Source organism: Cynoglossus semilaevis, chromosome 9 (assembly GCF_000523025.1).
Source record: "Cynoglossus semilaevis isolate Cse_v1.0 chromosome 9, Cse_v1.0, whole genome shotgun sequence".
Classification (NCBI taxonomy): Eukaryota; Metazoa; Chordata; class Actinopteri; order Pleuronectiformes; family Cynoglossidae; genus Cynoglossus; species Cynoglossus semilaevis.
This window is the reverse complement of record NC_024315.1, coordinates 7141748-7165682: the sequence shown is the minus strand read 5'-3', so window position 1 is coordinate 7165682 and position 23935 is coordinate 7141748. Positions and strand designations below refer to the sequence as shown.

Here is a 23935-nt window from a genome sequence, read left to right as displayed (position 1 = left end):
TCTTATTCCTGGCTCTGCTTCTGATGGAATATGTACTGTAGGTCTCTTTTAAGTCGATGTCTGTTTTTCTGTTCAGCAACATTTGGTTTCTAACTCTACTCCCAAACATAGACATTACAGAACAAATGGACGTGGCCGTCTGGTTTTCATGCTATGGTTGCAAAGTAAAAACATGAAACTTGCAGTCATCAGCTTGAAAAAAAAAAACGAAATCACGATGTTCATTCAGTGGATGTTTAAAAATTCATCACACAACTCACACCCAGTATGTGGTTCATGTGTAAAATAATTATATACACACACTGTATTTTCTGGACTATAAGTCACTCTGGAGTATAAATCGCACCAGTGCCCTCTAGCGGCTGTCAATGTGAAATTAACAATATAATAATATAATAATAATAATACGTGGAATTATATATTTGAATATACAAGTTACACCTGAGTATAAGTCGCAAACCCAGTCAAAGGATGAAGACGGTGCCACCTATAGTCCGGAAAATACAGTGTATATACAGAGTGATAGGAAACTGAGGAAATCACTTAGGTTTTAAAACAAAGCGGGTGCTCCTTTATTAAGAAACGTACGGTACAGTATAGCTTTACGTTACCACATTAAACATCCCCCCAGAGATAAACTTGTACTCTTTGACCTTTGTGTTTGTACTTTAAATCTCCAGGCTCTGTGTGGAGTTGCAGATAAACAACACTTCCTTGCGAGACTAACTTTTGCGTCATTGGACTAATATAAAAAAATTTGAATTTTACAAGTTGTACATTTTGCACCGGGGCCAATACCTGCAGGAAGCAGTTTGGCTCCGGACCCCTCACGTCGCTCCTCCTCCTTCTAAATCTCCTCCGCTCCTTGTCAAGTGCAGTAAAAGAGCCTTCTGTGTGAAATTATATAATGTTACACCTCAACATTTTGGCTGTGTGTGTGAAGCCTCCTTCAGCTCAGACGTCAGGGTCCAACAGACCCACAGACCCCGTCCCCATTTCCTCCTTTAGTTTATGTTCTTCCACTCCTTCCCACCAACCCACCCATCACTCTTGAACTCCTGTGTGTGTATATGTGTGTGTGTGAGTGTGTGTGGTATGGAGGGGGCGTGGGGTGGGAGGAGTTTGTTTCCTGCAGCTCACCTGAATAATACTCTCTTTGTGAGCTCCAGCTTTATAAATTCACCCCCGAATGTCTCCTGCCCTTGCACACGTTGACCTTGACACATCAACCCAGACCCACATCCATCCATAACCACCATGAGGCTGACGGTGAGAGCATCGCTGCTCGTCATGGCAGCAATTCTTTGCATGTCAAAGGCTCAGACCAACAACGGCAGCAGTGACAACAAACAGCAGCAGCAGCCGCAGCAGCAGCAGCAGCAGCGTGGCGTCTGGGATGAGCCCATCAGATTCAACACCAAGTCAAAGGACGCCTGTACCATGGTGGTGTCCGGAGCTGCCGACTACACCCGTCTGCGCGTCTCCTGTAAAGGCCCGAGCCAGGGCCAGACTCCAGGACGTTCCTACTACTGCGACTTTCAGGGAAAACCCAACTTGTGTCGCCCGTACAACAACAACCCTCGACACTACTTCACCCAGATGATGTGGGAGCTGAGAAAGGTGAGTCACGCCTGCCAGGGAGCCAAAGTCTACCGCCAACAGATGTGCAAGAAATACCCAGACGAGGTCCACATGACCTTCCTGTCCTCCTGGCCCAAGACCACCAGCCCCAAACCCTCGAAGCCTCTGCCAGAGCCGCGCAAACCAGTGCAGCCAGCTCAGGTCAAGCCCGTCGACGCTTCCAAACCGGTCAAGACCGAGGCCAGTCAGCCTGTCAAGCCAGGAAAAGCCCCCAGGGTTAAGACAACCACCCCCAAGCCTGTGAAGTCCAACACCACTCGTCCTTCAGAGCAGCCGGAATCCGGTTCTTCCCGACTGGCCACAGAGTACTGCTGGAAGAGCTTCCATGGTCTGTGCTCCTACGTCATCAGCTGGTTCCAGAACTGAGACAGAGGTGAGTGGTCGACAGTAAACAACACAGAGGAGAAGGGACTTCAGTGAATACAATAAAGGAATGTTTCGGGTTTTTGTTTTCCTGTGTCAGGTTGAAAACTGTAGCTCGACTTCCCACTTCCACATCTGACCACTCCAGGATCTGTCTGGTTGGAGAAAATGTTGTCGACTCCCCCGGGTGCAGCATCTAAGAGACTGAGCTGAGAGAAAACCGTTTTAAAGACGACAGCGTCTGCTGTCAGGAAGTTGACTCCACGCAGCAGGAGGAAACAGCAGCCAGGCATGTGTGTGTGTGTGAGTGTGTGTGTGTTTGTACATGATGTAAAATTCTCTTCTGGTGTCACGTGGCTGAATGGTTCAATAAACTGTCAAAGATGCAGAGTCGATAAAGTTTCCGAGTCCATTCTTCTCGTTCTCCTGTCCTGAATAAGCGCCTCCTTCCCACTCACTGACAGAAGGGGCCCTTGTTTGGTCATCAGCTGTGACCACACGTCTGCGGCCTGGTGGAGGAAGCCGTTAATGCACAGGCACGCTCCGCAGTGAGGATAACGACACAGGAGTGAAGCCTTCTTTGTGGGAGGCCGAGGGTCGGCTTCTTAGAGCTACAGTGTGCAGGAACAGAGCAGGTCTGTGTTTGAGTCCACGTCTGCTGCTCCAGTGTTTCCACAGACTCAGGAACACAGGCCCAGACGGGGAAAAGACAGGTATAATTGGGTTTATTTAACTCTTTCGAGGGGTGGTCTCTTAAAAGGTTTAGGTACCTCGTCGGTCTGGTTTTACAAAACCATGTTTTTTGCCGAATAATACATTTAAATATATACAAATATATACAAACATATATATATATTTAGATAAATAAACATTACTCAGCTGTAAAATATGGTTTTGTAAAACTATATAACTACACATATATGTTGTATATGTGTAGATGTACAGTATATATACTGTAAATATATGAGTATAATAAATACTATTCATATATTATTTTTTAAATATAAAATATATACATATATGTACATGTATATTGTTGATTAATTTGTGGTAGGATTTGTTTCTGATTAATCAGAATCTGCGTTTTTGATTCAGTTGTTTTATAAAACATTTTGTGCATTTCCTCTGTCAAAGACCTCCATGTTTTTTTATTTAAAAAAAATATTTGTGATGATACTGTTAATGTAAAACCTTTCGGTTTCGGCTCCAGTCAACATGATGCCTCAGGGACACCGTGATATTTGTTTAACAAAACCAAAGACAAATACATGGTCTGCTCCACCCAACCATATTTACCCAATCACCGTCACCTGGTCGACGTGCTGCACCTCATCCCCCTCCATACATTTAGTCAGTCTGTTCCTGGAGCTCCGTGTCCCTGAACCGGTTTTCTTCTGGTGCCATCTTTTAGTTGGAAACACGCTTTTCTTTTTACTTTGACGACGTTTTTAAAACATTGAGTGATGAATAAAGGTCTCCAGAAGATAGTCCCAGAGATATTTGTCTTTTGTTTCCACCTGTCTCATTTCACCGGTTGATTTTTCGCTGCAAACTTTAAACATTATGAAAACGTCAACCTCCAAAAACCACAAGGGGGTGGTGTTGAGCAAACAGACATCAGACGACGCTGCAGGACCGTCAGTAAAACTCTTGGCAGATATTTTGTTTTGTAATAGGGAGGATGCTTGGAAGTTTTTTTAAATCATAATATTATTACCATTTTATATCATTATACACAACAAGTGTATAATGATATAAAATAAATATAAAAGTGAGGAGCTGTGTAATGTTTCATTGGTTATTGAGGTTTTTAATACTTGAAAATAACAATAAAAGTAAATATAGTAAAACCTGAGTCGATTATTATTAACGGAACTTAAATAGAAACCTGTTTAAATGATAGATTTTAGCTGTGGCTCAGTGAGGATGTCAGGTGTGTCGGAAATACAAAAGGATTTATGGTCATGAAGGAAACCAGCCCCTGCTCCTGTGCGCGTGTGTGTGTGTGTGTTTGGGCGGGAATGATGGGTGTGCCTCAGCATCTATCTGTATAAAAGCCATGTGTGGGACAACACACAGTCACAGGACAAGAAGAGGTCTGACCCACAGCACCTCCTGTGATCTTCAGTAAGTTCGACTTCACTCAAACACCACTGCTGTTCATGGCATTTATCATCTGTAACCATTTTACTTTTGCGTCTTTCTGTCCATTCTCTGGGTCCATTTATAATATATATATATATTTATAATATAATAATATAATCGCGTCAGGAGTGATACAGAGATGCTGCTGCTCAGAGTCTTCTTCCCCTGGATGCTGCTGGCTTTCCTCGGGACACACTTCTCTCTTTGCTCCGCGTCTGCGCGCACCGAGGAGCACGCGGTCCTCAGACCACCCCTGGGCAGATTTCAGAGAAGCTTGTCCAAAAATCCATCGTTGGGTCGAGGCGGGAAATTCACCCTGACGGACGGGATGTGGTGCACTTGGAGGCCCAAGGACGCACGGGCCGCAGTAAAGCTACTGGTCAAGTGTGAAAACCCGGAGGCGCGCGTTAAAGGCGGCGTCACCGACATGGCGTGCGAGTACACGGCCAAACCTCAGAGGTGCCCGGGCTTCCTGCCGGACCCCCGGGCCTTCTGGAAACAGGTGGGCCGAGCACTGAAGAAGCTGCAGGGCAAGGTGTGCACAGATGACAAGGCGCTCGTCAAGGCGGCCATGTGCAAACGCGCTCACCGGGACGCGCACTTCAAGCTGGTCATCGAGAGCTCAGTGGTCTCTGCTCAGTCTGGAGGAGGGGAGACCCCGGCATTTACCCCCACCTCCAACTCCTTATCCTCGTCACCCGGCCCCACAGCCTGCCCTGGGCATGAAGAGCGCAGGAGGGCCGCAGAGGAGTACTGCTCCAGCTCCTGGGCCAGTGTGTGCGCCTTCTTCTTCTCCATGGTCCAAAACACCTGTTGACCGAGGCCATGTACGTCATCACTGTCGGTGACTCACTTTCACGAAAGCTTCAAACTCAGGTGCCTGACTAGAATATACTGTGTTTTAATCTCTGGGAAACATTAAACATAAAAATTGTTGAAGTTTCCTGACATGACGTCACACAGTTGATGACCTTGTATCTGACTTTCGGACAGTGACCATCAGTCATGACTGTGTTTTATCTCTGTATCTGTAATATCCGTACATTTATGTTTGTAATTGTTTATTACAAATAAATCCTTTCTATTTTTCTGACCCAGTGTTGTTTGATGTATGAATGGATTTCGACCCAAAGACGAAGATTGTTTCGTAATTAGCTGCAAAATATAGCTTTTTTTTTTACAACGTCTTTTATTGAATGATGAAACTGAGACTCAACTCAAACATTATGGTAAAATTAGATAAACCATGTAGTATTTTTATTTTAGAGTTGAGATAGAAAATAATGATTAACATTTTAGAACCAGTGTAAACTGTAATTTGTTAAATCAATAGTCAATAGTGACTCCTACAGTTCTCTGCTAACAATTCAGGAAGTCGTTAAAAAAATTAGAAATACTTTCACGAATATATATATATATATATATTATTACTATTATATATTTAAAATAATTGTATTATTTATTTAAGTATTTATTGTTTCAAACGACCAAATATAGAATAATGTAAGATAAGATTTGGCATATGGTAAAATGGACACATGTGCTCTAGACCAATGAGTAAAAATAGTAAATATTTGGTAGTACTTAAGTCATTAGTCATGGTCACTGACTCTGGGAGGGGGGGTCTCCATGTGTCCCGAGCTGCATTTAGGGATTAGGTTCAGGATTAATGGTGTCCTCAATCCTGACAAATACAAGAAGATACTTAACCATCATGCAACAGCATCAGGGTCAGTTCTGATTGGTCCGTGGCTTTGTTTTCAACTAAACAGGATCTGGGTTCACATTAAGTAAAGTGAAGGAGATCCTTGGATTTCATTACCATGTAAAGTACCATTTCCCAATCGTGCTGTAATCACACAGTATTGTTGGATATACTGGAGTAAAAGAAGTACTCGAGGTAGTTTTATGATGAGACACAGATACTGGTGACATGTTCCCAGGTCAGAACACCACACACTCAGGAGGAAGGACTGTTCAGTCAGCTGCTTCCTGCTGTTTCCTGCTCCAGTTTCTCATTAGTCTCTATGTGACAGCGGCAGCTGCATCAGGGGCCACCGGCCCGGTTATAAAGACTGAAATAATTCAGCTGTGTGTGTGTGTGTGTGTGAGACAGAGTGAGAGAGAGAGAGAGAGAGATCCCTGAACAAGTGCCACCCACGGCAGATGTGGATTTTTATGTTTTCCTGTCTGTCCTCTGGGGTTTCCTCACCTCTGACCTCCGTCCCCTCAGACAGACACTTAACAACAAGCCAACTCCAGAGTCATTTCCACCTTTTAACGCAGGGCTGTCAAACTCAAAGTCAAACTTAATATTTATTGAAAAATTGAGGATTAATGTGAGGATGCAGATCACTGAAAAACCACTGGAGTTTTGACAAGTCGTCAGGACGCTGTGGAAGGATTTCCTGTCATGACTGTCTGTCCTTCTGTCTGGTCATTAGTTAATCACCCTCACCTGGTCCTGTGCCTCTTTGTCTCATTAGTCTCACCCGTCTCACCTGGTGCCCTGGGTATTTAAACCTCCCTCTCTCACACAGGATTTATGTCTGGGTTGGTCTGTTGGTCTCGTTCTCAGTGTCTGTATCTGCTCCATGTCTGCAGCGCTGCCTCTGGGTCCAGCCCTTTTTTGTTTGTGGTGTTTCCCAGAGAAGGGGAATAAAAGCCTCAGTTCTCAAGTAGAAGTTTGCAGACTTCTTGAAGGCCTGTGAGTAAAGAACACCTCATAAAATAATGATGATCTCCCAGTATAATCTCAGGGTGACATTTTTCCCATGTAATAATTCCATCATTTGGACGAGTCGCCAATAACAACAGGTGTGAAACTCAGACACCTGCCTGCTGTTGTTAGACTTTCTGTCCCAGCAATACACAGAAAAAAATTCAATTTTTCTTTCATTTTAATCAGTGTGAAAGAGGTTGATAATGACTAATCGTGATTAGTCCACAGCTGCCTCATGGTTTTTTAAAACATTTGACAGCTTTTGTATTCATTTTCTTTTAAAATCAGGAATGATTCACATTTGTTAAAAATGTTAACGTTCTACAGTAACATGTTTGCTCATGACTGTAGGGTGTGAGGGCGTAATTCACAGTCTGTGATAAGATTGTTTTACTGGAATTTGCCTGCTGGCTGTACAGACGTACGTATAATCGGTAACACATTTACGCACCTCAGAAAGTAGATGAAGAGCAGGTTTGTGTGTGACTCACGGATTATTATCACTACTGTAACATCATTAGAGAAATGTGAAAGTGTTCAAGGAGATGAATTGTGTGTCAGCCGAGGACGATGTGCTCTTCTCAGTCCAGGCCACAGGGGGAAGCGGTGAGACAGGCTGAAAATTAACAATATTGTCTTAGTATAGACAATATTGTTAATTTTAAGACCCCCCTCCCCCTTTGGGGACAGAAATGTTGTGAATGTACAAACCACTGTATGAGTTGCTGCCACCTAGCGACTGGAGGCTCAAGCATTACAGCAGTGGTACACTTATGTCCAGTGTGCCATATTCCACTGGAAGCCCCCCCCCCGCAACTTAACTCCCCGCTGCACTATTTGAGAAGTACTGGTATAACAGCTACTGTACACAGTGATGCGACAGGCTGGAGGTCAAGCTAATGATTTTAGCTATTGCCTTATATGGTCACTTCCACATCATTTATTGTAAATTCACTTTCAGCAATTCATTAAATAACAGGGATCTGAATTAGAACAGATACTGTAAGATTCACTCCAAATCTCAGTAATGTTCAGGAATTTGAGTCATTTTCTGTTCCGTATCTGATTTAATCATCGCAGGCCTCTACTTGTTACTTTTCTCTGACAGGAAGAAGGAAGTGACAGATCAAATCTGTACAAACAGAACAAAAATACCAGCTTTAATATCAAAGTGTTAACATCACTCAGGTTCACCAGTCCAGACATGTTCTCTCTCACACACACACACACACTGAGCACATACATCTCCAATGTGCTGCCTTAAACACACACCACCCTGGGCCTGATGGGTTGTTTGATTCAGTTCTCTCTCTGTGGACGGGATTGTGACAAAAGGAGGCTGGAGTCAAGGAATGTTCAAGATCTATCGACACTCAGAACCATAGCAGTAGTAAACCTTCTAGTACTGGTCTAAACTAGACTTGGAACCACAAAGGCCACTGGTCCTAGATCTGGTTCCTTTATGGTCTCCAACCACAGTACAGGATCAGGTTCATTTCACTCTAAATGATCCAATGTTATGAGTGTGAACGCTTGTCCCTCTACTGTATGTTATTGTCTGGAGACCTGCCATCGCCCAATGACTGTTGAGATTGTTCTACCAGCCCCCACCCCCTCTACACCCTCCCCATGATCCTGGTTTGCTGTCGTAAAAACGAACAAATGACTAAACTAAAGTGTAAAAGTAGTTAAACTTTGATTTCCTCTCTCTCCTCAGTGACCTCCGAGCTGAGCCTGACAGAGTGATCGATGACATCAGGTGCAGCAGCACAGGAAGCTTTTTGTCAGCGTGGCCTGTCCTTTGGGATTACAGAGGTCAGTGGTCTGTGGCCTCGTTATTTTAGAGGTCAAAAGGTGAAAGGGTGCGGAAGAACTTGAGGGTTAGCATGTGATCCAGCACCAGGATTGGACCTAACATTTTAATCCAAATACTTCATCCTAGCTCTGAATACACCGATGTCTCTCCTCAGTCGAACACCTACAGACTGCACGTCACCCCAATAACAAAGGGCAGATTAGATTGTTGAAAAGTTAACAGTAACGTTGGTATGTAGTTAATTCTGTTTCTGTTACTGAGTTTCCTTTTTCCCCCCTTTCTGGCAATCTGAGTCAGTAAGGGATCAGATGACAACGTTTGAAGTGATTCGACAACAGAGGCTGTAACTGGAAGACAATCATCCCATGAGAGCGAACTTGATCTTGAACCATCATTGTGCCCAAGCCTGTGTGATGGAGGAGGATGAGGAGGAGGAGGAGGAGGAGCGGCGGGTTAACAGGAGGAATGAAAAACAGGAAAACAAACAAAACGCTTCACTGGCTGCTGCCGATGTGACCTACCAAGCTGACACAACATGTGCCACCCACACACACGCACACCCTAAAAACACGGAGCAGCGAGGGGGGAGGAGTCAGTCATTGTTGTTCCCGTGAGTAGAGGTGGCCTGACCCCACACCCTGCACTTCACTGCCTGTTATTGGCTGCTTCTGCCTGTGCCAGTGAATTAGACAGCAAACCACTTCTGTGCAAAAGAACAACAAAGAGTTAGAGTGAAAGGACCAAGGTGACCTAATACACACACACACACACACACACACACACGCATATACTACACTAGTTTACTGCAGAGGCCCTGGAATGAACTGACACTTAAAAATTAAGTTTTATAAAGGTAAAAACCTGTAACTGTTTTTGGTCTCATGCTTTTTTTAAAGTGACTCCTGTAAATGATTTTGAAAAATGTTTAAATGAAAGTTATGTTAAATTATGCTTATTATTATATTCGTAGCAAAAACATCTTATATTTTGCGAATAACGCTGTCAATGTTTAACTTTATAAACACCTTCAATCATAGAAATATTCTGTACATCTGTCGAAGATATGGCACTCAGCGGCACCGCGTGCAAATGGCGCCCTCTCCCGGACAAGACAGGTCGGCACATAAGTAATAGAAAAATGAGGAAAAAAAGACTGAAGAACTTCATAAATGAAATGTTTTATTGTGAAAATTAGTTCCGTTGTTTAACAAAACACAGAATGCATTGAGGTTACGCTGAAAGGATAAATGATAACAAAGAAAATTAGTCAACCAAAAGCTGCATTAATGAGGACATAAACAAAATGTTAGCTTCCTTCAAAAGATAACAATTTTGAAATGATAGTTTAAAAGGCCCGTTGGGCTGTGATGAGCTTGTTCCCATGGTTACGCGTCATCTCCACCACAGAGCAACAGCAAGGCTTTACGGTAGTCACCGCTGGTGTCTCCCTGTGGTGAGAATACGTAGATGATCACTCAGAAGTATTTGTATCCAAAACATTGCAAGTACACGTTAGGGCTGTCACTTTTCATTCAAGCCTGAATTTCAAAGTCCAAGATGTAACATCCTCAACAGGTACAGACCAAAAAATTACTATAAATTCCTTCTAAAATTGCCCTCTACTTCAATCACAAGCATTAAAAGTACTCATTACAGAAAATATTTGTGTGACTAGTGTCTGAGTGACTTCAGATGTGATCAGGCAGTAAAGATAAAGTGACCAGTCCACCAGTTCACCATCATACCTTGATCATTTTATGCAGGGAAGTGCCAAACAACTTCCTGAATAAACCCCTGATATCCATCATGTCCACCTCACTTCGCGTCACCATCACTCTGATCAGGGTGTCGTCGTCAGTACCCATGCCCTGCTAAGACATAGTAATATTAGAGCTGTATAAGTAACAAGAACTCAGGAAAAAAGAGCAGGAAATAAACATTTGTCTACTGTTGCTGTTATAATGAGAATTAATAATTCAATTATAAACAGTGACAACAACTGCACTCAAACAACATCTTTTATCTTGTCCTACCTTCATGGAGTAATACAGAGTCTCTGCAAAGTATGTGGGAACACTCCGGGCGCACTTGACTGAAAAAGGTGAAACAATGTTATTATAATCCTTGCCCCCACTCAGAGGAAGTGATGTCAGAACAGGAACTCTTCCTACCCACGGCCAGCAGGAGGTCCCTCAGGGATCCGGAGGTTTCCCTCTTGATGCTCTCCTCCATCTCGTATCCAGACAGCTTCATGTAGGCATCAAACACTGAAACAAAAGTTCAGGATTTCTCGATCTCCCTCTTTTCCCAGTCTGTACAAATCCTCAAAACACACACACACACACACACCTTTCCTTAGATGCTCAGAGCTTCTGTTTCCCAGGATGGTGACGAACATTTGTTCATCTGTGCCAAACTTCTTCTCTCCGGCCTGGAAGAGAACCTGTACCACAGAGATGAATTATTATTAACATTAATTGGACTAAAGTAGATACTTCTATTGACTGTTAACTCCACCATATTTTTCTGTTGATTCTGCAACAGCTTTTCTCGTTGGTCATTATGCAAGACATAGATGTGACTCTAAACTACAGGAAACCGTACAAAACCACAGTTTTACATGGAAATGAAACAGGAAGTTTAAAACCACAGAAGACAAACAGCAGAAATGATCCACAGACCTGAGCGTCATTCTCTATCTCTGACTCCTGGATCCCCCTCTGCCTGTTCGCCTGAGGAGAGAAGAATGTGAGAGGAGAGGAGACAGGACAGGAGATGTGAAGAGGAAAGAAGAGAGAAGTAAAGATTACCTGCAGCAGAACAACCAGAAGTCTCTTGAAGTGACCTGAGGTGTCACCACAAATGTCCTCCTCCAGATCGTCGTCATACTCTGAGTGATTAAAACACACGTCAAAGTTGTATTTGTACTGAGAAAAATCACAGCTGAGACAAGTCATACACTTATATGTGTGTGTTACCCTTTCTGTACGCAGCCACAATTTGCCTCACTTGGTCTGGGGTTCTGGATGCAAGGATCTGCACCAGCACCTTCTCGTCCGTCCCTGCCCCCTAGAGGCCAAAAATGGAAAATGCCACATATTACATATTCTTCATTCCAGCCACTGGTATCTGTGCATGTGTGTCTGCTTCCTGCAATTCTTACCTTAATTGCATTGCGCAGTGATGACACATCATATTCCAGGGGTGGGGTCATCAAAGCAACAATAAGGGTCTCAAACTTGCCGCCCAGCTCCCCCTTCAGGTCACTGATAAGATCCTGGTAGTGGAAAAAAAATGGATTTAGTTACTGCTTGTGAAGCATTGATCCAGGGAGTTAAGATAAAACCTTTAATGGGTTTAGTTTCATGTTTGAGGATATTTTGACAACTTAAAAGTGGTTAAACAATAATTTAGTATAAAAAGAAACCAAATCCAGCTGTGTCTGCACAATCTGATACCAGTGCGTCTAAATTCTGTAATTATTAACAACCTATGTCTGGAACAATCCACAATAAAAGTTTACAACCACTCAGTTTTATGACTTGATATGAGATATAATAAAATTTTTTACTTTCTAATTATTTAGGCTGTATTTAGCTGTAGATCAGTGGGTAAGAGTTGTTTTTATCTTCAGTGCTGAAGCATGTTTTCTACTTTATAGGTTATGTTACTAATTTATAGAGGAATTATTTGTTTGTTTTGTCATTTTGTCAAAAGGATTCCTCACACATAGCTGAACCATTTTATATGATAGTTTTAAATTAGTTCTGTTGTAAGATCCCATCAATGTTCACATAAAAATCATTCTGTCAAAAATTCAAGGCTTTCACAATTAGAAGTAACTTTTTTCAGCTATTTACTTGTTTTTGTTCAGTTTTTTTAAACTAAAGATATTCAGCAAATTCCTACACAAATGTCTCTTATTGGTAATTATGTCACAAATCATTTATTTATAATTTTAATATAATTTTATTATTTTATCCAGTACCAGTATTTTTAAAATACAGTATTAAATTTTACTTTTTTTGTTATGTATTTGATAAACAAGGTCTATTTAACCTCAATTACTACATTAATATTATTCATTAATATACATATTAAATAAGCATTTAACCAGGCATGGTCATTTTGACCCCAAAGGAGTTTGGAAAGACATGAGTGTTTAGGTTTACTTGTGGAGTGTCTTGTAGATGTAGAAATACACTAATGTAATAATCAATTAAAATGGGTGTGGTTTACGACTCCGTTTTATCAGTAACGTTTGAACAGTCAGTGAATGACTACGTGCTTTGTGCTGACAGAGCAGATTGAATCAGATTAAATATGAGAAAGTCAGACCTTTCCAAACAGGGTCTTGTAGGCGGTCTTGATCTCCTGTCTCTGGGCGTTGCTGCGGGCCGTCAGCAGCGCCAAGATGGCGTCCTCATCAGTTCCTATGACGACCAGTGCCATGGTTAGCAAAGCTGTTTACAACTACCATATAATTTACCACATAATTATGACCTAGACTGCAGGGCTACATCATATGTTTCTGCTCACAGCGGTTTGAACTTTTCTCTGCTCATGTGTTTATGACTCACTGCTGTGTGGGTGGGGGCAGACGGCAGGAGTGACTACGCTGAACAGAGAGGAACTCCCAAAGACCACTGCTCTGTTCACAGACTATACTACGAACTGACAGACCACCAGAAAACACTATGCTAACAACACATTCACACTAACACTAGCATCCTCTTACCCAGGCCTCTCATGGCCTTACGCAGGGCCTCAGCATCTTCGCTGGAGTTGAAGTTTCCACTGGGTCTTATAGAGGCCTGCAACACAGGAGAAGAACACACATTTTTAAAATGCAGATAGAGCCTTTCTTGGTCTCTGACCACCTTCGCCGGGCCAACTTTCCTTTATCGCCAAACTCTACTCTCCAGAGATACAGAAGTTTCTCTGTAGCTCTGGAACACTAAGTTTGTTCATTACCTTCAAAAACATGAGTGGAAATTAGGTCTTAGTAACTGTGTGTTTTACTGAAAGTGTAAAGCACCATTGAGGATCCTGTAACAAAATTTAAATATTTTTCATCTTGTATCACATCTATATCCACTGCATCAGCTTTATATCTGATGTCATGATGTTCTCCCTCCTATGGCAAAACTGCAAAGCAGACAAAAGAACAACTGCAGTAATAAATGATAAAATGCAACTCATTCAAAACAAAGTAAAAAAATAGACTAATTTAAATAAAAGTCATCTCAATGACTCATTATCGGTTGTCAAGAACAGTCTGATCCCAGTGTAAACACGAAGATATACATAAATCAATGTGACGCATGAATGTAGTCTGTTTAAATCGAATTCTGTTAGGAACCGATAAGAGAAGCATTGTTTTAGAGAAGCCAGGTGTGAATGGAAGCGTTGACTACTTGGCTAATGATTTCTCTGAATGTGAATGTGACAGCCATAAAGACAATGTAGGAACTTGATAAAGCTGAAAAAGATTAACTGAACAATCAATTTTCGTTAACCGTTCCATGCTGTTCTCATTCTGCTTGTATGCACAGCAAAACCACTGGAATGTCTCTGGAATTCTGGCCCAGAAAAACATTTGGGAATCCAAAAGACAAGACGCTGTCAGCGAACAACCAGGACTGTGTGCTTCAGTGCAGGAAAAACCAATTCACCAGCACTGTCATCGCCACAAGCTGCAGAAATCTGATTAACCCTTTAGGACAAACAGGGACACATTGGCACGACGCAGGTCACGTCCACCACCACTGCATGATCTTCAGTCTCTACAGCGAGTTCAGACATGAACTTGTTTTGGGGGTGGGGGCTTCAGGTGGGGCTAGGTTGACTTTTCACTAGTGTTGAAAGGACTGGTTTCTCTACTTTAAAACAAACAGAGGCACAGATGGACTGCACACAGTGACTTTGTGTTCAGATGATGCAAACACATCAATTGTTATGCAATAGCAGCAACAGCACGACTGTATTAATAAGTAGAATGGACTGGATCATTTTCAGCAACCAGACTACTAGGTCTCCATAGTGATTTCAGTTTGTCACTGTCCTGGAGACGGAGCAGCAGCAGCAGGTAGACGACTGTGAGAACACAGGTTTTGTTCTGTGAACTTGTGCTAATTATGATAAGCTCTCCTGTGTGATTACCACGGTAGAAGCCAGGTTAACTATTTCCCTCACAGTGGTGTGTGGAAAATGGAGTAACACATGTTCTCAGTTCTTTAAATACATTGACAGAATAACACGCTCATAGGGAATCAATGAAAACACACCTGTTGTTAGTTCTCTATCACCATACAGTACATACTTTAGCTACCACTGGGACAATTGAAGTCAAACAGCTGAGACTTTTTGTTATTGTATTAGCTTTAAGGTTACAGTACAACTTGAAGAATACTCTCTAATTTTAGGTTATTGCAAAAAGAATTCAGCAACATAAACAGCACTTTTCACACCATTTTGTGGATATTACAAATTGAGTGTGCACAGCCCCAGGACAGTGTACACAGTGTGAGGGGCTAAGGGGGGAAAACTTGTCCTCCAGCCCTGACCTCGAGTGCATAGGTGTGGTCACTAGTTTGATTCCAACAAAAAATTAATCAGTTTACTTAAAAAGGAACAAACTAGTTAGTTTTGTTTTTAACCTAAAAATTTGCTGACAGGAACAAAAACTACAATCATGCTTTTTTTAAAAAAGGATGTGTAAGTTTTTGTAAGTTTCAGAACATCGTGGCAGCCTAGCAGCTTTATTTAACTTTTTTAAAGAAAAAGAAACTAAAATGTTCATGCTGTCAGAAGACCTCCACATCAGTATATAGAGGAAATAAAGTAGTGATTCCCCTTTAAGAGAGGGAGGGCAGATTTAAGGTCCCCTTCAGACGTGGAGCTGGGTGTTATAAACAGTATGGAGAGGTGGAGGCAGACGGAGAGACCCACCCGAATGGAATACAGGCCAAATGAGTCATACTTTAAACTTCCCAACTTCCCCCAAATGAAAACTCTATGTAGCCCCACAACCAGGTACATTTAACACAAATACACAGGGTTTTAAGCTTCTGAGGACCAGTGATTGCCAAATGCATTGTCTCACTACTGCAGTTTAGAGATTATCAGTGGTTATGCAACCAACCCCAACTTTCAATGAAAACATATTTCTAATTTGGGTCAAACAACGCTCTTACATTTTAAATATTTCTTTTCACAATGATTGAAAATTAAGAAAATCCTTATAGATATAAAAACAACGGCAACGTAGATAAGCATTTGTTAAAGTTACTTATCATTGATAAAATACTATGATAAAGTTAGAAGTTCGACTCCGACAGCCAAGGTTCATTGACTTGAACAACAACAACTAACTCAGGAAACTAAAAAAAAGATAGTTTGACATTTGAACTACGTGAAATTGAGATATAAAGTTGGTGTCAAATAATTCTTTACTGTCTTTCCGGTCAGCATTACATACCGTGGAATAAAGTGGGCGTTGTCGTTGCATTCAAAGGGTAAAAACTATCGTGACTCATACATTTGCATAAATAACGGACCTTTATTTGAGGAATTATTATTTCAGCCACAATACGATGCCATATGTAACATAAAACAGACTCACCATATTGACAGTGATGAAAGATGAAACGACGGTGAGGAGAAAACCTGTCGAACAAAAAACAAAACAAAATAAACCAAAAGTCAAACTATGAAAAACAATGAAGGCAGTCTAACTTCTTTAAAGTCCAACACTTATGAAAATGTCTGTATCCAGTTTGAAACAGCTGCTTTCTTTTGTCCTGTTCACAGTTTACACAGCGAGCCCTTCTGTCAAACGGAAGCTCCTCAGGTAGAAGCTCCTACGGCTGCTCGACCCCGCTCACCTGGCTGTTCTACAAAGAATTTAAAACGACCACCTGAGAAGAAGAGAAAAACTCACCGCAGAGCTCTAGGTGACTCGAGATAGGAGTTTGGGAGCAGGAGGAGAGAGAAGGAGCGTAGCAGCAGAAGGACAAGAAGACAGAGCGAGAGAAAACCCACTCGGAAAAAGTCTCTGACGTGCGCGTGACCGTGTGACGAGTCCGCGCGTGTGCACCGCACCCATTTGCCCCGGTGCACATTGGGAAATTGCGTTTTGGACATAATGATTCATTATTCTTTCAACGGAGGGCCATTGTGAATTGCAACATTTCCAATTCTCGAATATTCCTACTTGTTCCGCCCTATTGAGACTTAATATTTAAAAACAAACCACTTATTTCTAAAATAAAGTATCACTTTTTCTCGACTTTACGACTTTATTCTGATAAAATTCACATCTTAATTTTTATGAATTTACGACTATTTTCTTGTAATTTTCGACCACCACATGGGTGACCCTCATACAAATTCTTATTCCAAACACTTTGGATAACATTTATTACTGTTATGAATAAAGACCACGGCACCAAAAAAAGGTTATATGACACCTTAAACAAGGTATGGAAAAAATGACAATATAGTTGAATGAGCAAAAATACATTGTTGAGCAGGTATTCAATAAAGCTTGTCAGAAAAGTTCAATTGTTTCTGTCATGAATGCCTGCTCTTCTTCAGCTGCTTGCTTTGGCGTGTTAAGAATTTTGGAGTTGTGCCAATAGTTCTGTAATACTTCCACGTGTTTTTCTTATCCTTTATAGGACATTTTATTGGTGTTAATCCAATTTTATACACATTTAGGAAAACACGTTTTTACTCTAGTAACTGTATTTTAAAATTCCTAAAATAGTCAACACCAAAATTATTGATATATCTCCCCCCCTTTCTCCCTTTAATCCCTTAAAGTTTGATAGATGATTAAAACCAGAAGTCAGGAGTGAAAGAAGAAAATTGTACTTATAACTAAATAAAACATGTCAAGTTGCATTATATACTTTATTCATGGTAACTATGAAATGTAGAATGTAGACATAGTAACTATCTATGTGAAACCACAGAAGTAGACTGAAAGTGCTTTGCTGGCTTTTCTTATAAATGGATGCCTGCCAGAGATTATTCTACTTTTCACTGGATGTATATTAGAATTTTCATTATTCAGAGTTCATGGTATTGGAAACATATAATTTTATTTAATGGCAAAAAATGTCATTTTATTTACAATTAAATTCAAAGGAAATATAAACGTAATAAATCATGACAGGAGATTTTATATGTATTATAAAACATGAGGTTCTTCAGTGGAGTACTTAAGAAAGCCACAAATTATTTAACAAAATGCCGTGTATATATATATACAAATGAAACTACCATCTGCATTACAATTATAATTACAATTATTTATCTTAGGACTGTTTTTGTAACTGTTTTACAAGTGAACAATTTCCCCTTATCTTCTAGAAAGTGCAAGATCAAATCTCAGTGAGAGCAGGGAGCTTAAATTATCTCAACTTTAGGGGTGAAACTGAAAATACATTTTCTTTTTTTTTAATTAGATTGTTGAATTATTCCACAATTCATGTAGCAGGTTAGGCTTTGAGTAAGAATACCAGAATACATATTTCCAAAACAGTGTTTAGTCTGTGCAACATTAGTAATTTGATCGTAGCACACCCCCGTCTGGGGTAAAATGGTATGACCGGACGGTTTAAAGTGCACCTTGTGTGACTTCAGCTAACGGCGCCAACAAGAACCAAGAAGACGGTTTAAACTTGTCGAGTCACTCTGCAAATTCAAAACTTGTCAAAATGGAGTTGGCCGCAATGGAAATCAACCCTGAGGTAAACAAAATACCGCATGCTAACTTTGAAGATCGTAACATAACGTTTTCACTGGTGGTTAAACAACTATTTTCTTCCTTTTGTCGTTCCAGATGTTGAATAAGGTGAGTGCCAAACGTTTGGCAAATGGCCGCTTAAAGATAATTATAACGGTCGGGTAAGTTTTAAACTCATTAGCTGGTGCCGTGGTCTGTTACGCCTTGCTGCGTGGTCACTGTCACTACGACAACATTTAGCCAGTAAGTAGCAGCCTAAATAAATAACTCGCTTATCAGTTGTTTAAGGTAAACACAAAATATCACAATGTAATCGATCTAATATGACATGAAAAATCTTGACATGATTAGCTACAGCATCCTTCCACGCGCAGCCTAGTGTGTGGGCTGAAAGGGTGTGGTCAGGCTGGAACAGTACAACGCAGCATCTTTTCTCATGAAGACCGTTGTGATGATGTCAACTTAACTGTTTGATATCAATTTAAAGCATTGTGTTTTGTGTTTCAGATGATGGACAAACTAGGCGTAGGTAAAACCTGGCGCTTCGTGGACGTTCTGGGTCTGGAGGCTGAGCAGCTCAAAACCCTACCGAAAGAGTGCTGTGCCCTGATGCTTCTCTTTCCACTGACACCACAGGTAGTTCAATACTGAGCAGGCGGCTGCGGTGATGTTTAGTGGTATCAGAGGGTGGGGTCATACAGGATGTCTGGGAGAGGGTGGTGTGAGACTGGGATACAGGGAGGGCATTGGGATGGATCAGTGACTGTGGATCAGTGATTCAGCAGATGCTTTTCCTTAAACGTTATGCAACTGTTTGTATGTAACTGGAATGAGTTGACAATTTTTTTTGAAAACTTAACCTTTCCAGAAGTTAACCATAATACTTTAATACTAATAATATGTCTTATTATTATGTTACATTATGTAGTTCCAATGTCATTTACAATGGAATTGATTGTCCCTGCTAGGTCATGAAACATGACACTGAAGTTGGGCAGCTCAGAAATTTGACTCATGTCTAAAAAATAGAGATAAAGGGTTCCTTATGGATACATTTTCTAGTAAGTGTTTTCTCTCATGGATGATCGCTGAATTGATTATGTTTTCTCTCTTTTATTGTGTGTATATGACAGCATGAATCATTTAGAAAGCAGCAGGGTGGTGGAGATGCTGGGGATACTGGTGTTTATTTCCTGAAGCAGACAATTGATAATTCCTGTGGCACCATTGCACTGCTGCATGCTGTGGCCAATAATCAAGGAAAATTGACTTTTGGTGAGTGAGAGTGAAAAGATACTGGAACAATATAACCTGAACATTAACAGTAATGATGTACATGGCCTACTTTATAGACACCAGATAAGACATGTACAAGTCATTGTTATCAGCAGTATTTTAGTATAGCATTATATAGAGTTATATTAAAATAATATAAAACACTTTGGGATAGAAAGATAGAGAATATAGTACGATTTTATTTTCAAGTATGATATTAGTTTGCTAATAATATATTGCTTTCACTGTTTCACGGTCTTTTTAGATTCTGGCTCTGACTTGAAAGCATTTCTAGATGAGACTGCAAACATGTCAGCTGATGACCGTGCCAAGCATCTGGAAAAGAACCAGGTTAATTTTTTTTTGTTTATTTAACAGTCACTTTGCCTCTATTTAATACATAATTAGTGGAAAACAAATTATAAATAAGAAATATAACATATTATAAAGTGAACAAACCCCCCATCAAGTCGAGTCCTTCAGCCATTAAAAGGAGGTGCTCAATTCATCCACGAGGGGGCGACAAACACCACTAAATGCTGTTCTTTATAAGGGCCGTTTGACAGCAATGCTTTTGAAGCAAGTGATTTAGAGAACTGTTTCTGAGTCCAACTGGTTCCCTTGCAATATTTTTTTTTGTTTTTGTTGCATTTGCATGCAGGTAAACTTTAAATTTTATAAATAGTTAACTACTTTGATCATGTTTTCATTTCTGAATTACAGTTTACACTGTAGTGTGATGCTAAATTTGTGCTGTGTAGGCAATCTGTGGGGCTCACAATGAGGTCGCTGCTCAGGGCCAGTGCAGGGTAAGATGCAAACATATGCATGCTTTCATTGTTAACAGACATTTTCAATGCAAAGCTGCTCGATAACCCTGAACATCCTGAAATTGTTTAATACAGTATACCTGTTTGTGTTTATATTTAAATTGTGTTTGCTAATTAAAATTCTAATTTATTCAAACGCATCTAAACTTTCACAGCCGGATGCTGGCGAAGTCAACTTTCACTTTGTAACTTTTATCAATGCAAATGGACAACTTTATGAACTTGGTAAGTATTTCTAGGTACAACACAGAGTGTTTATTTAAATTCAGCAGAGTTTTAGAGCTTTTTTTCCCCTTAAGATGGAAGAGTGAATGGGCCACTGAAACAAGGAGTCACCAGTGTTGAAGGCTTCATTTTGGTATGTAAAACCATTGGCTTTACTTAAGTTTGTTTGTTTTGCTAAATATTGAAAAAAGATCTTGTATAGAGGCTTTTGAGCTTTTTGGCTTCAGGAAGTAGCCACAAGAGGGCACTGTTTAATGTAAATGAAATATGATAATACACTGGAAAGCCATATTTGCCTTTGTGTAGAAAAACTACCATTCTATCAAACACATAGTGACATCTTTAAAAGTAATTACCTGTAACTGTGATTTTTTTTTTTCATCAAATTGTCAGTTGTATTTAACCTATATTTGGAAATAACATTTGTTCTGTTCTACCTTATCAACATAAAATTATTTCTTAAATCTTTTCCTTGTCTTGTTCCTCTTCAGGATGCGGCCAAAGTTTGCCGTGGCTTTATGGAAAGGGAGCAGGGTGAAGTTCGTTTCTCTGCAGTGGCTCTGTGTCACAGCTAGACATGTGGCATTAACTCATCCAAACATTGCAAACGTAATCAGTAGTCACCCACAATGACCTGTGCACACACAGTACATCTGCAGACACTAAGCACATGCTGTTTCCACACACTACACTCTCACCCCATGAACAAAGCATTCTTTATGACTAGCACACTCAATCAATCCAAAATATGAAGTTCTGCTGATAAATACAGTCTGGTCTGAATATTTTGCTGTGATGTTCTTAACAGTTGTTAACTCAGACCAGATTTTGCCAGTGTTCCTGTGTCTGTATTCATTTGTTTGCTCCTTCTTGTGTGCTTTTTACGTCTACCTCTTAGTCGACACTTAATATATTTTTCTTTTTCCATAAATTTGAGAAAGAAGAGCCAAAAAAATGCATTTTCAATGGATTGTACTAGTTAAGTCCTGAATGCCATCAAGAGCTGTGTGGTAGAGAATAAAAGGCTGACATTCCTGAGAGAAGCCCAAATGCATTTGTAGGAATAATTTGACCATTGTTCAGAGCTGACACGTAACCTTCTGCAATGTGTTCTTTGGTAACCTCTGAACATTTTAGTGATGTGATATTCACCATGTGTGGAAGGTTTACGCTTTAAAACATTTTTGAATGCACTTTATTTGAAGTTTTCTGTGAATGTGTCCTAATGCTCATATTAGAAGTCCAAGTTTGGCACAGTAAAAGCAAAACCACCAAATGAACGTGGTCGTTAAGCAGTGCAGGGTGATTAGCTCGAAAGGTTTAAGCTGTGTTTGAAGCTGTTTACATTTGTGCACTTTCCAAGTATTGTTCCGTTTCTAACCCTGCTGATATTGAATAAAGCACAGTTAAACATGTTAAATGAGATTATGCTTCTTTCTACAGTTGCCAACTGTAAACTTTTCAAAGAAATATGCAAGAAAACCTTCAACTCTGACACAGTTTTTGGAGAGTCCATGTGAATTTTGGTCCAGGACTTGTTAGGAAACATGAATAAATACAGTATCTTTAGAGCCTCTGCACTACATAGTACCAATAAATGCACCATACTCAGCAAATATCCATAATCCTCTTTTATGTAGTTTCCTGTGTTACAGGAAGCAAGATCCTTTGCAGTGGTCCAAAACTCTTCCTGGGATAGTTGGCCAGATTCCTGGGTCTCTATGGCAACCATCCTTAAAGATACAGTAAAAGATCCTCAGGCTCGGTCAGTGCTGCCTGCAACCCTGGTTTAGAGGCTTGTCTCATATGTCCTGTTGGAGCCAGAAAGTCCTGGAAAATGTACCTGTTTTGGACCAGAAAAGATCCAGGAAACGGTTAATAGAGAACAAATATTTTTATGTAATATATATTTAAAAAGTTTTTTTTAATTGAACTCTTCTCATAAAGCAACTTTTTTCATCATAATAAATGACACAAAACAAACAATAAAATTATCAAAATGCAAGATTTGACCATGAAATTTCTCAGACATATTTGATTAAAAACTGTAATATTTTTTGGAAAAATAATTGTATAAATAGAACTTTATTAATCCCTCGGGGGTTCCCTTCGGAAATGAAGGATACAGTATATTGCCACAGACGAGGGGGTAGAAGTTCCAGCAGAGTTCCTGCTAATAAATAATTAGCTCTCGTTGATATTTTTTTTCTTTAAAAAGCCAGTAGTCATAGTTCACTGTAAAGTAAAAAAAAAACTGAAACAACCCCCATTCTGCCCCCTCTCCCTCTTTGTCTCTCTGTCCCCCTCTGTCGACCTCCCCCGGACAGATTCCTGCCTGCGCGTTCACGTGTCCTGAAATGCGCGCCAGCGGCAGCTGCAGACTCACCAGTCACCAGCAACAACATTACACCACGAGCGGCAGCAGCGGCGGCGTCAGCCTCGGTTCATCCGCAGCTGAATCGTTATATTTAGCGGATGGTTCGTGTTTCGGCGTCGTTTTTCTCCTTTTCTGCGCTATAGTGTGAGCAGGGGACTCACTGCGGAGTGAGTGGGTGAGGAGCTGAGTGACTGAGCGCCAAGCCTGAGGAGGAGGAGGAGGAGGATAACGGACTGACAGACCCTGCAGGAGGTGGAGAGAAGAGGAGCAACACAAACACCACCGCACATTTGAACCAAGCTGTTTTCATCCCGTGGCTGTGGTCCTTGGATACCCGAGCTGCAGGAAGATGGCCAGTCCCGTTGCGGATTTAAAAGTCCCGAGCACTCCGGCGCGGGACGAGTCGCAGGAGCCGAGTCATCCCGAACCAGCCTGTAAGGAGGCACAGAAATGGATAGAGGTGAGTGTCGTTGAAGTTGGCCTGGTATTAAAGCAGGACAGAAATGGGTCACCCTGCCACAGTCTGAGGCCGAGGATATAAATACACAATCCCGCGGCAGCACAGCGGCTGCACCGTCACCTGTTGGGGGACGATGCAGTGTCGTGTTACCGCAAAAGAACCGTACTACATGCGTGTTCAAAGTTCTCACGCTAAACTCTGGTTCTGTGTCACATTTCACCACAAGACCTGAACCATAATAAATTAAATTAATATGGGAGCGTGCTGCAACCAACCGAGTAAATATGTTTGTGTAACATTAATAATGTTCTCTGCCCCCCCACTTGA

The 23935-nt window shown here is 40.9% G+C and overlaps 5 protein-coding genes and 1 long non-coding RNA gene across 12 annotated transcripts in view; 4 read left to right on the top strand and 2 right to left on the bottom strand.

Annotated features, from left to right (window-relative positions):
- Positions 1–414: 414 nt before the first annotated feature.
- fgfbp2b (fibroblast growth factor binding protein 2b) lies at positions 415–2806 on the top strand. The gene is made up of 2 exons (XM_008316849.2): positions 415–2014; positions 2105–2806. Exon 1 carries the CDS (start codon positions 1258–1260, stop codon positions 2005–2007), a length of 750 nt encoding a protein of 249 aa, XP_008315071.1. The 5' UTR covers positions 415–1257; the 3' UTR covers positions 2008–2014; positions 2105–2806.
- Positions 2807–3928: 1122 nt separating this feature from the next.
- Positions 3929–10017, top strand: LOC103383640 (fibroblast growth factor-binding protein 1-like). Of its 3 annotated transcripts, none has more exons than XR_001760512.2 (3): positions 3929–4131; positions 8589–8686; positions 8985–10017. XR_001760512.2 is itself a non-coding variant. In XM_008316848.3 (2 exons), the coding sequence occupies exons 1-2, from the start codon at positions 4064–4066 to the stop codon at positions 4964–4966; spliced, it is 759 nt and encodes a 252-aa protein (XP_008315070.1). In that variant the 5' UTR covers positions 3957–4063; the 3' UTR covers positions 4967–5242. The 3 variants fall into 3 exon arrangements, 1 of the variants encoding a protein (XP_008315070.1); XR_003050641.1 differs by lacking the exon at positions 3929–4131 and adding an exon at positions 6167–6856; XM_008316848.3 differs by lacking the exons at positions 8589–8686; positions 8985–10017 and adding an exon at positions 4276–5242 and having other exon boundaries at positions 3957–4131.
- anxa5b (annexin A5b) lies at positions 9847–16825 on the bottom strand. Of its 2 annotated transcripts, none has more exons than XM_008316845.3 (13): positions 16630–16825; positions 16312–16355; positions 13426–13501; positions 13026–13120; positions 11851–11964; positions 11666–11756; positions 11498–11577; positions 11369–11419; positions 11037–11130; positions 10859–10954; positions 10721–10779; positions 10433–10558; positions 9847–10135 (listed from the first exon to the last, which is right to left on the bottom strand). In XM_008316845.3, exons 1-13 carry the CDS (start codon positions 16808–16810, stop codon positions 10073–10075), a joined length of 1170 nt encoding a protein of 389 aa, XP_008315067.2. In that variant the 5' UTR covers positions 16811–16825; the 3' UTR covers positions 9847–10072. The 2 variants fall into 2 exon arrangements, with proteins under 2 accessions (XP_008315067.2, XP_008315069.2); XM_008316847.3 differs by having other exon boundaries at positions 10433–10555.
- Positions 16826–18289: 1464 nt separating this feature from the next.
- Positions 18290–22191, top strand: uchl1 (ubiquitin carboxyl-terminal esterase L1 (ubiquitin thiolesterase)). The gene is made up of 9 exons (XM_008316844.3): positions 18290–18445; positions 18538–18549; positions 18949–19077; positions 19575–19716; positions 19982–20067; positions 20478–20525; positions 20702–20771; positions 20846–20904; positions 21263–22191. Exons 1-9 carry the CDS (start codon positions 18413–18415, stop codon positions 21344–21346), a joined length of 663 nt encoding a protein of 220 aa, XP_008315066.1. The 5' UTR covers positions 18290–18412; the 3' UTR covers positions 21347–22191.
- LOC107989053 (uncharacterized) lies at positions 22086–23280 on the bottom strand. The gene is made up of 2 exons (XR_001760580.2): positions 23158–23280; positions 22086–22614 (listed from the first exon to the last, which is right to left on the bottom strand). It is a non-coding gene; the product is annotated as an uncharacterized LOC107989053 (long non-coding RNA).
- The window catches only part of LOC103383668 (LIM and calponin homology domains-containing protein 1-like), a 30010-nt gene continuing 28933 nt past the window's right edge, over positions 22859–23935 (top strand). For 3 of the 4 annotated variants that reach the window (XM_017035333.2, XM_025058516.1, XM_025058517.1), the window contains exon 1: positions 22862–23608. In XM_017035333.2, coding sequence (XP_016890822.1) covers positions 23498–23608 — 111 coding nt within the window. In that variant the 5' untranslated portion in view covers positions 22862–23497. Of the gene's footprint in view, positions 23609–23935 lie in introns of all 4 variants that reach the window. The other variant, XM_025058515.1, reaches the window with a different exon arrangement.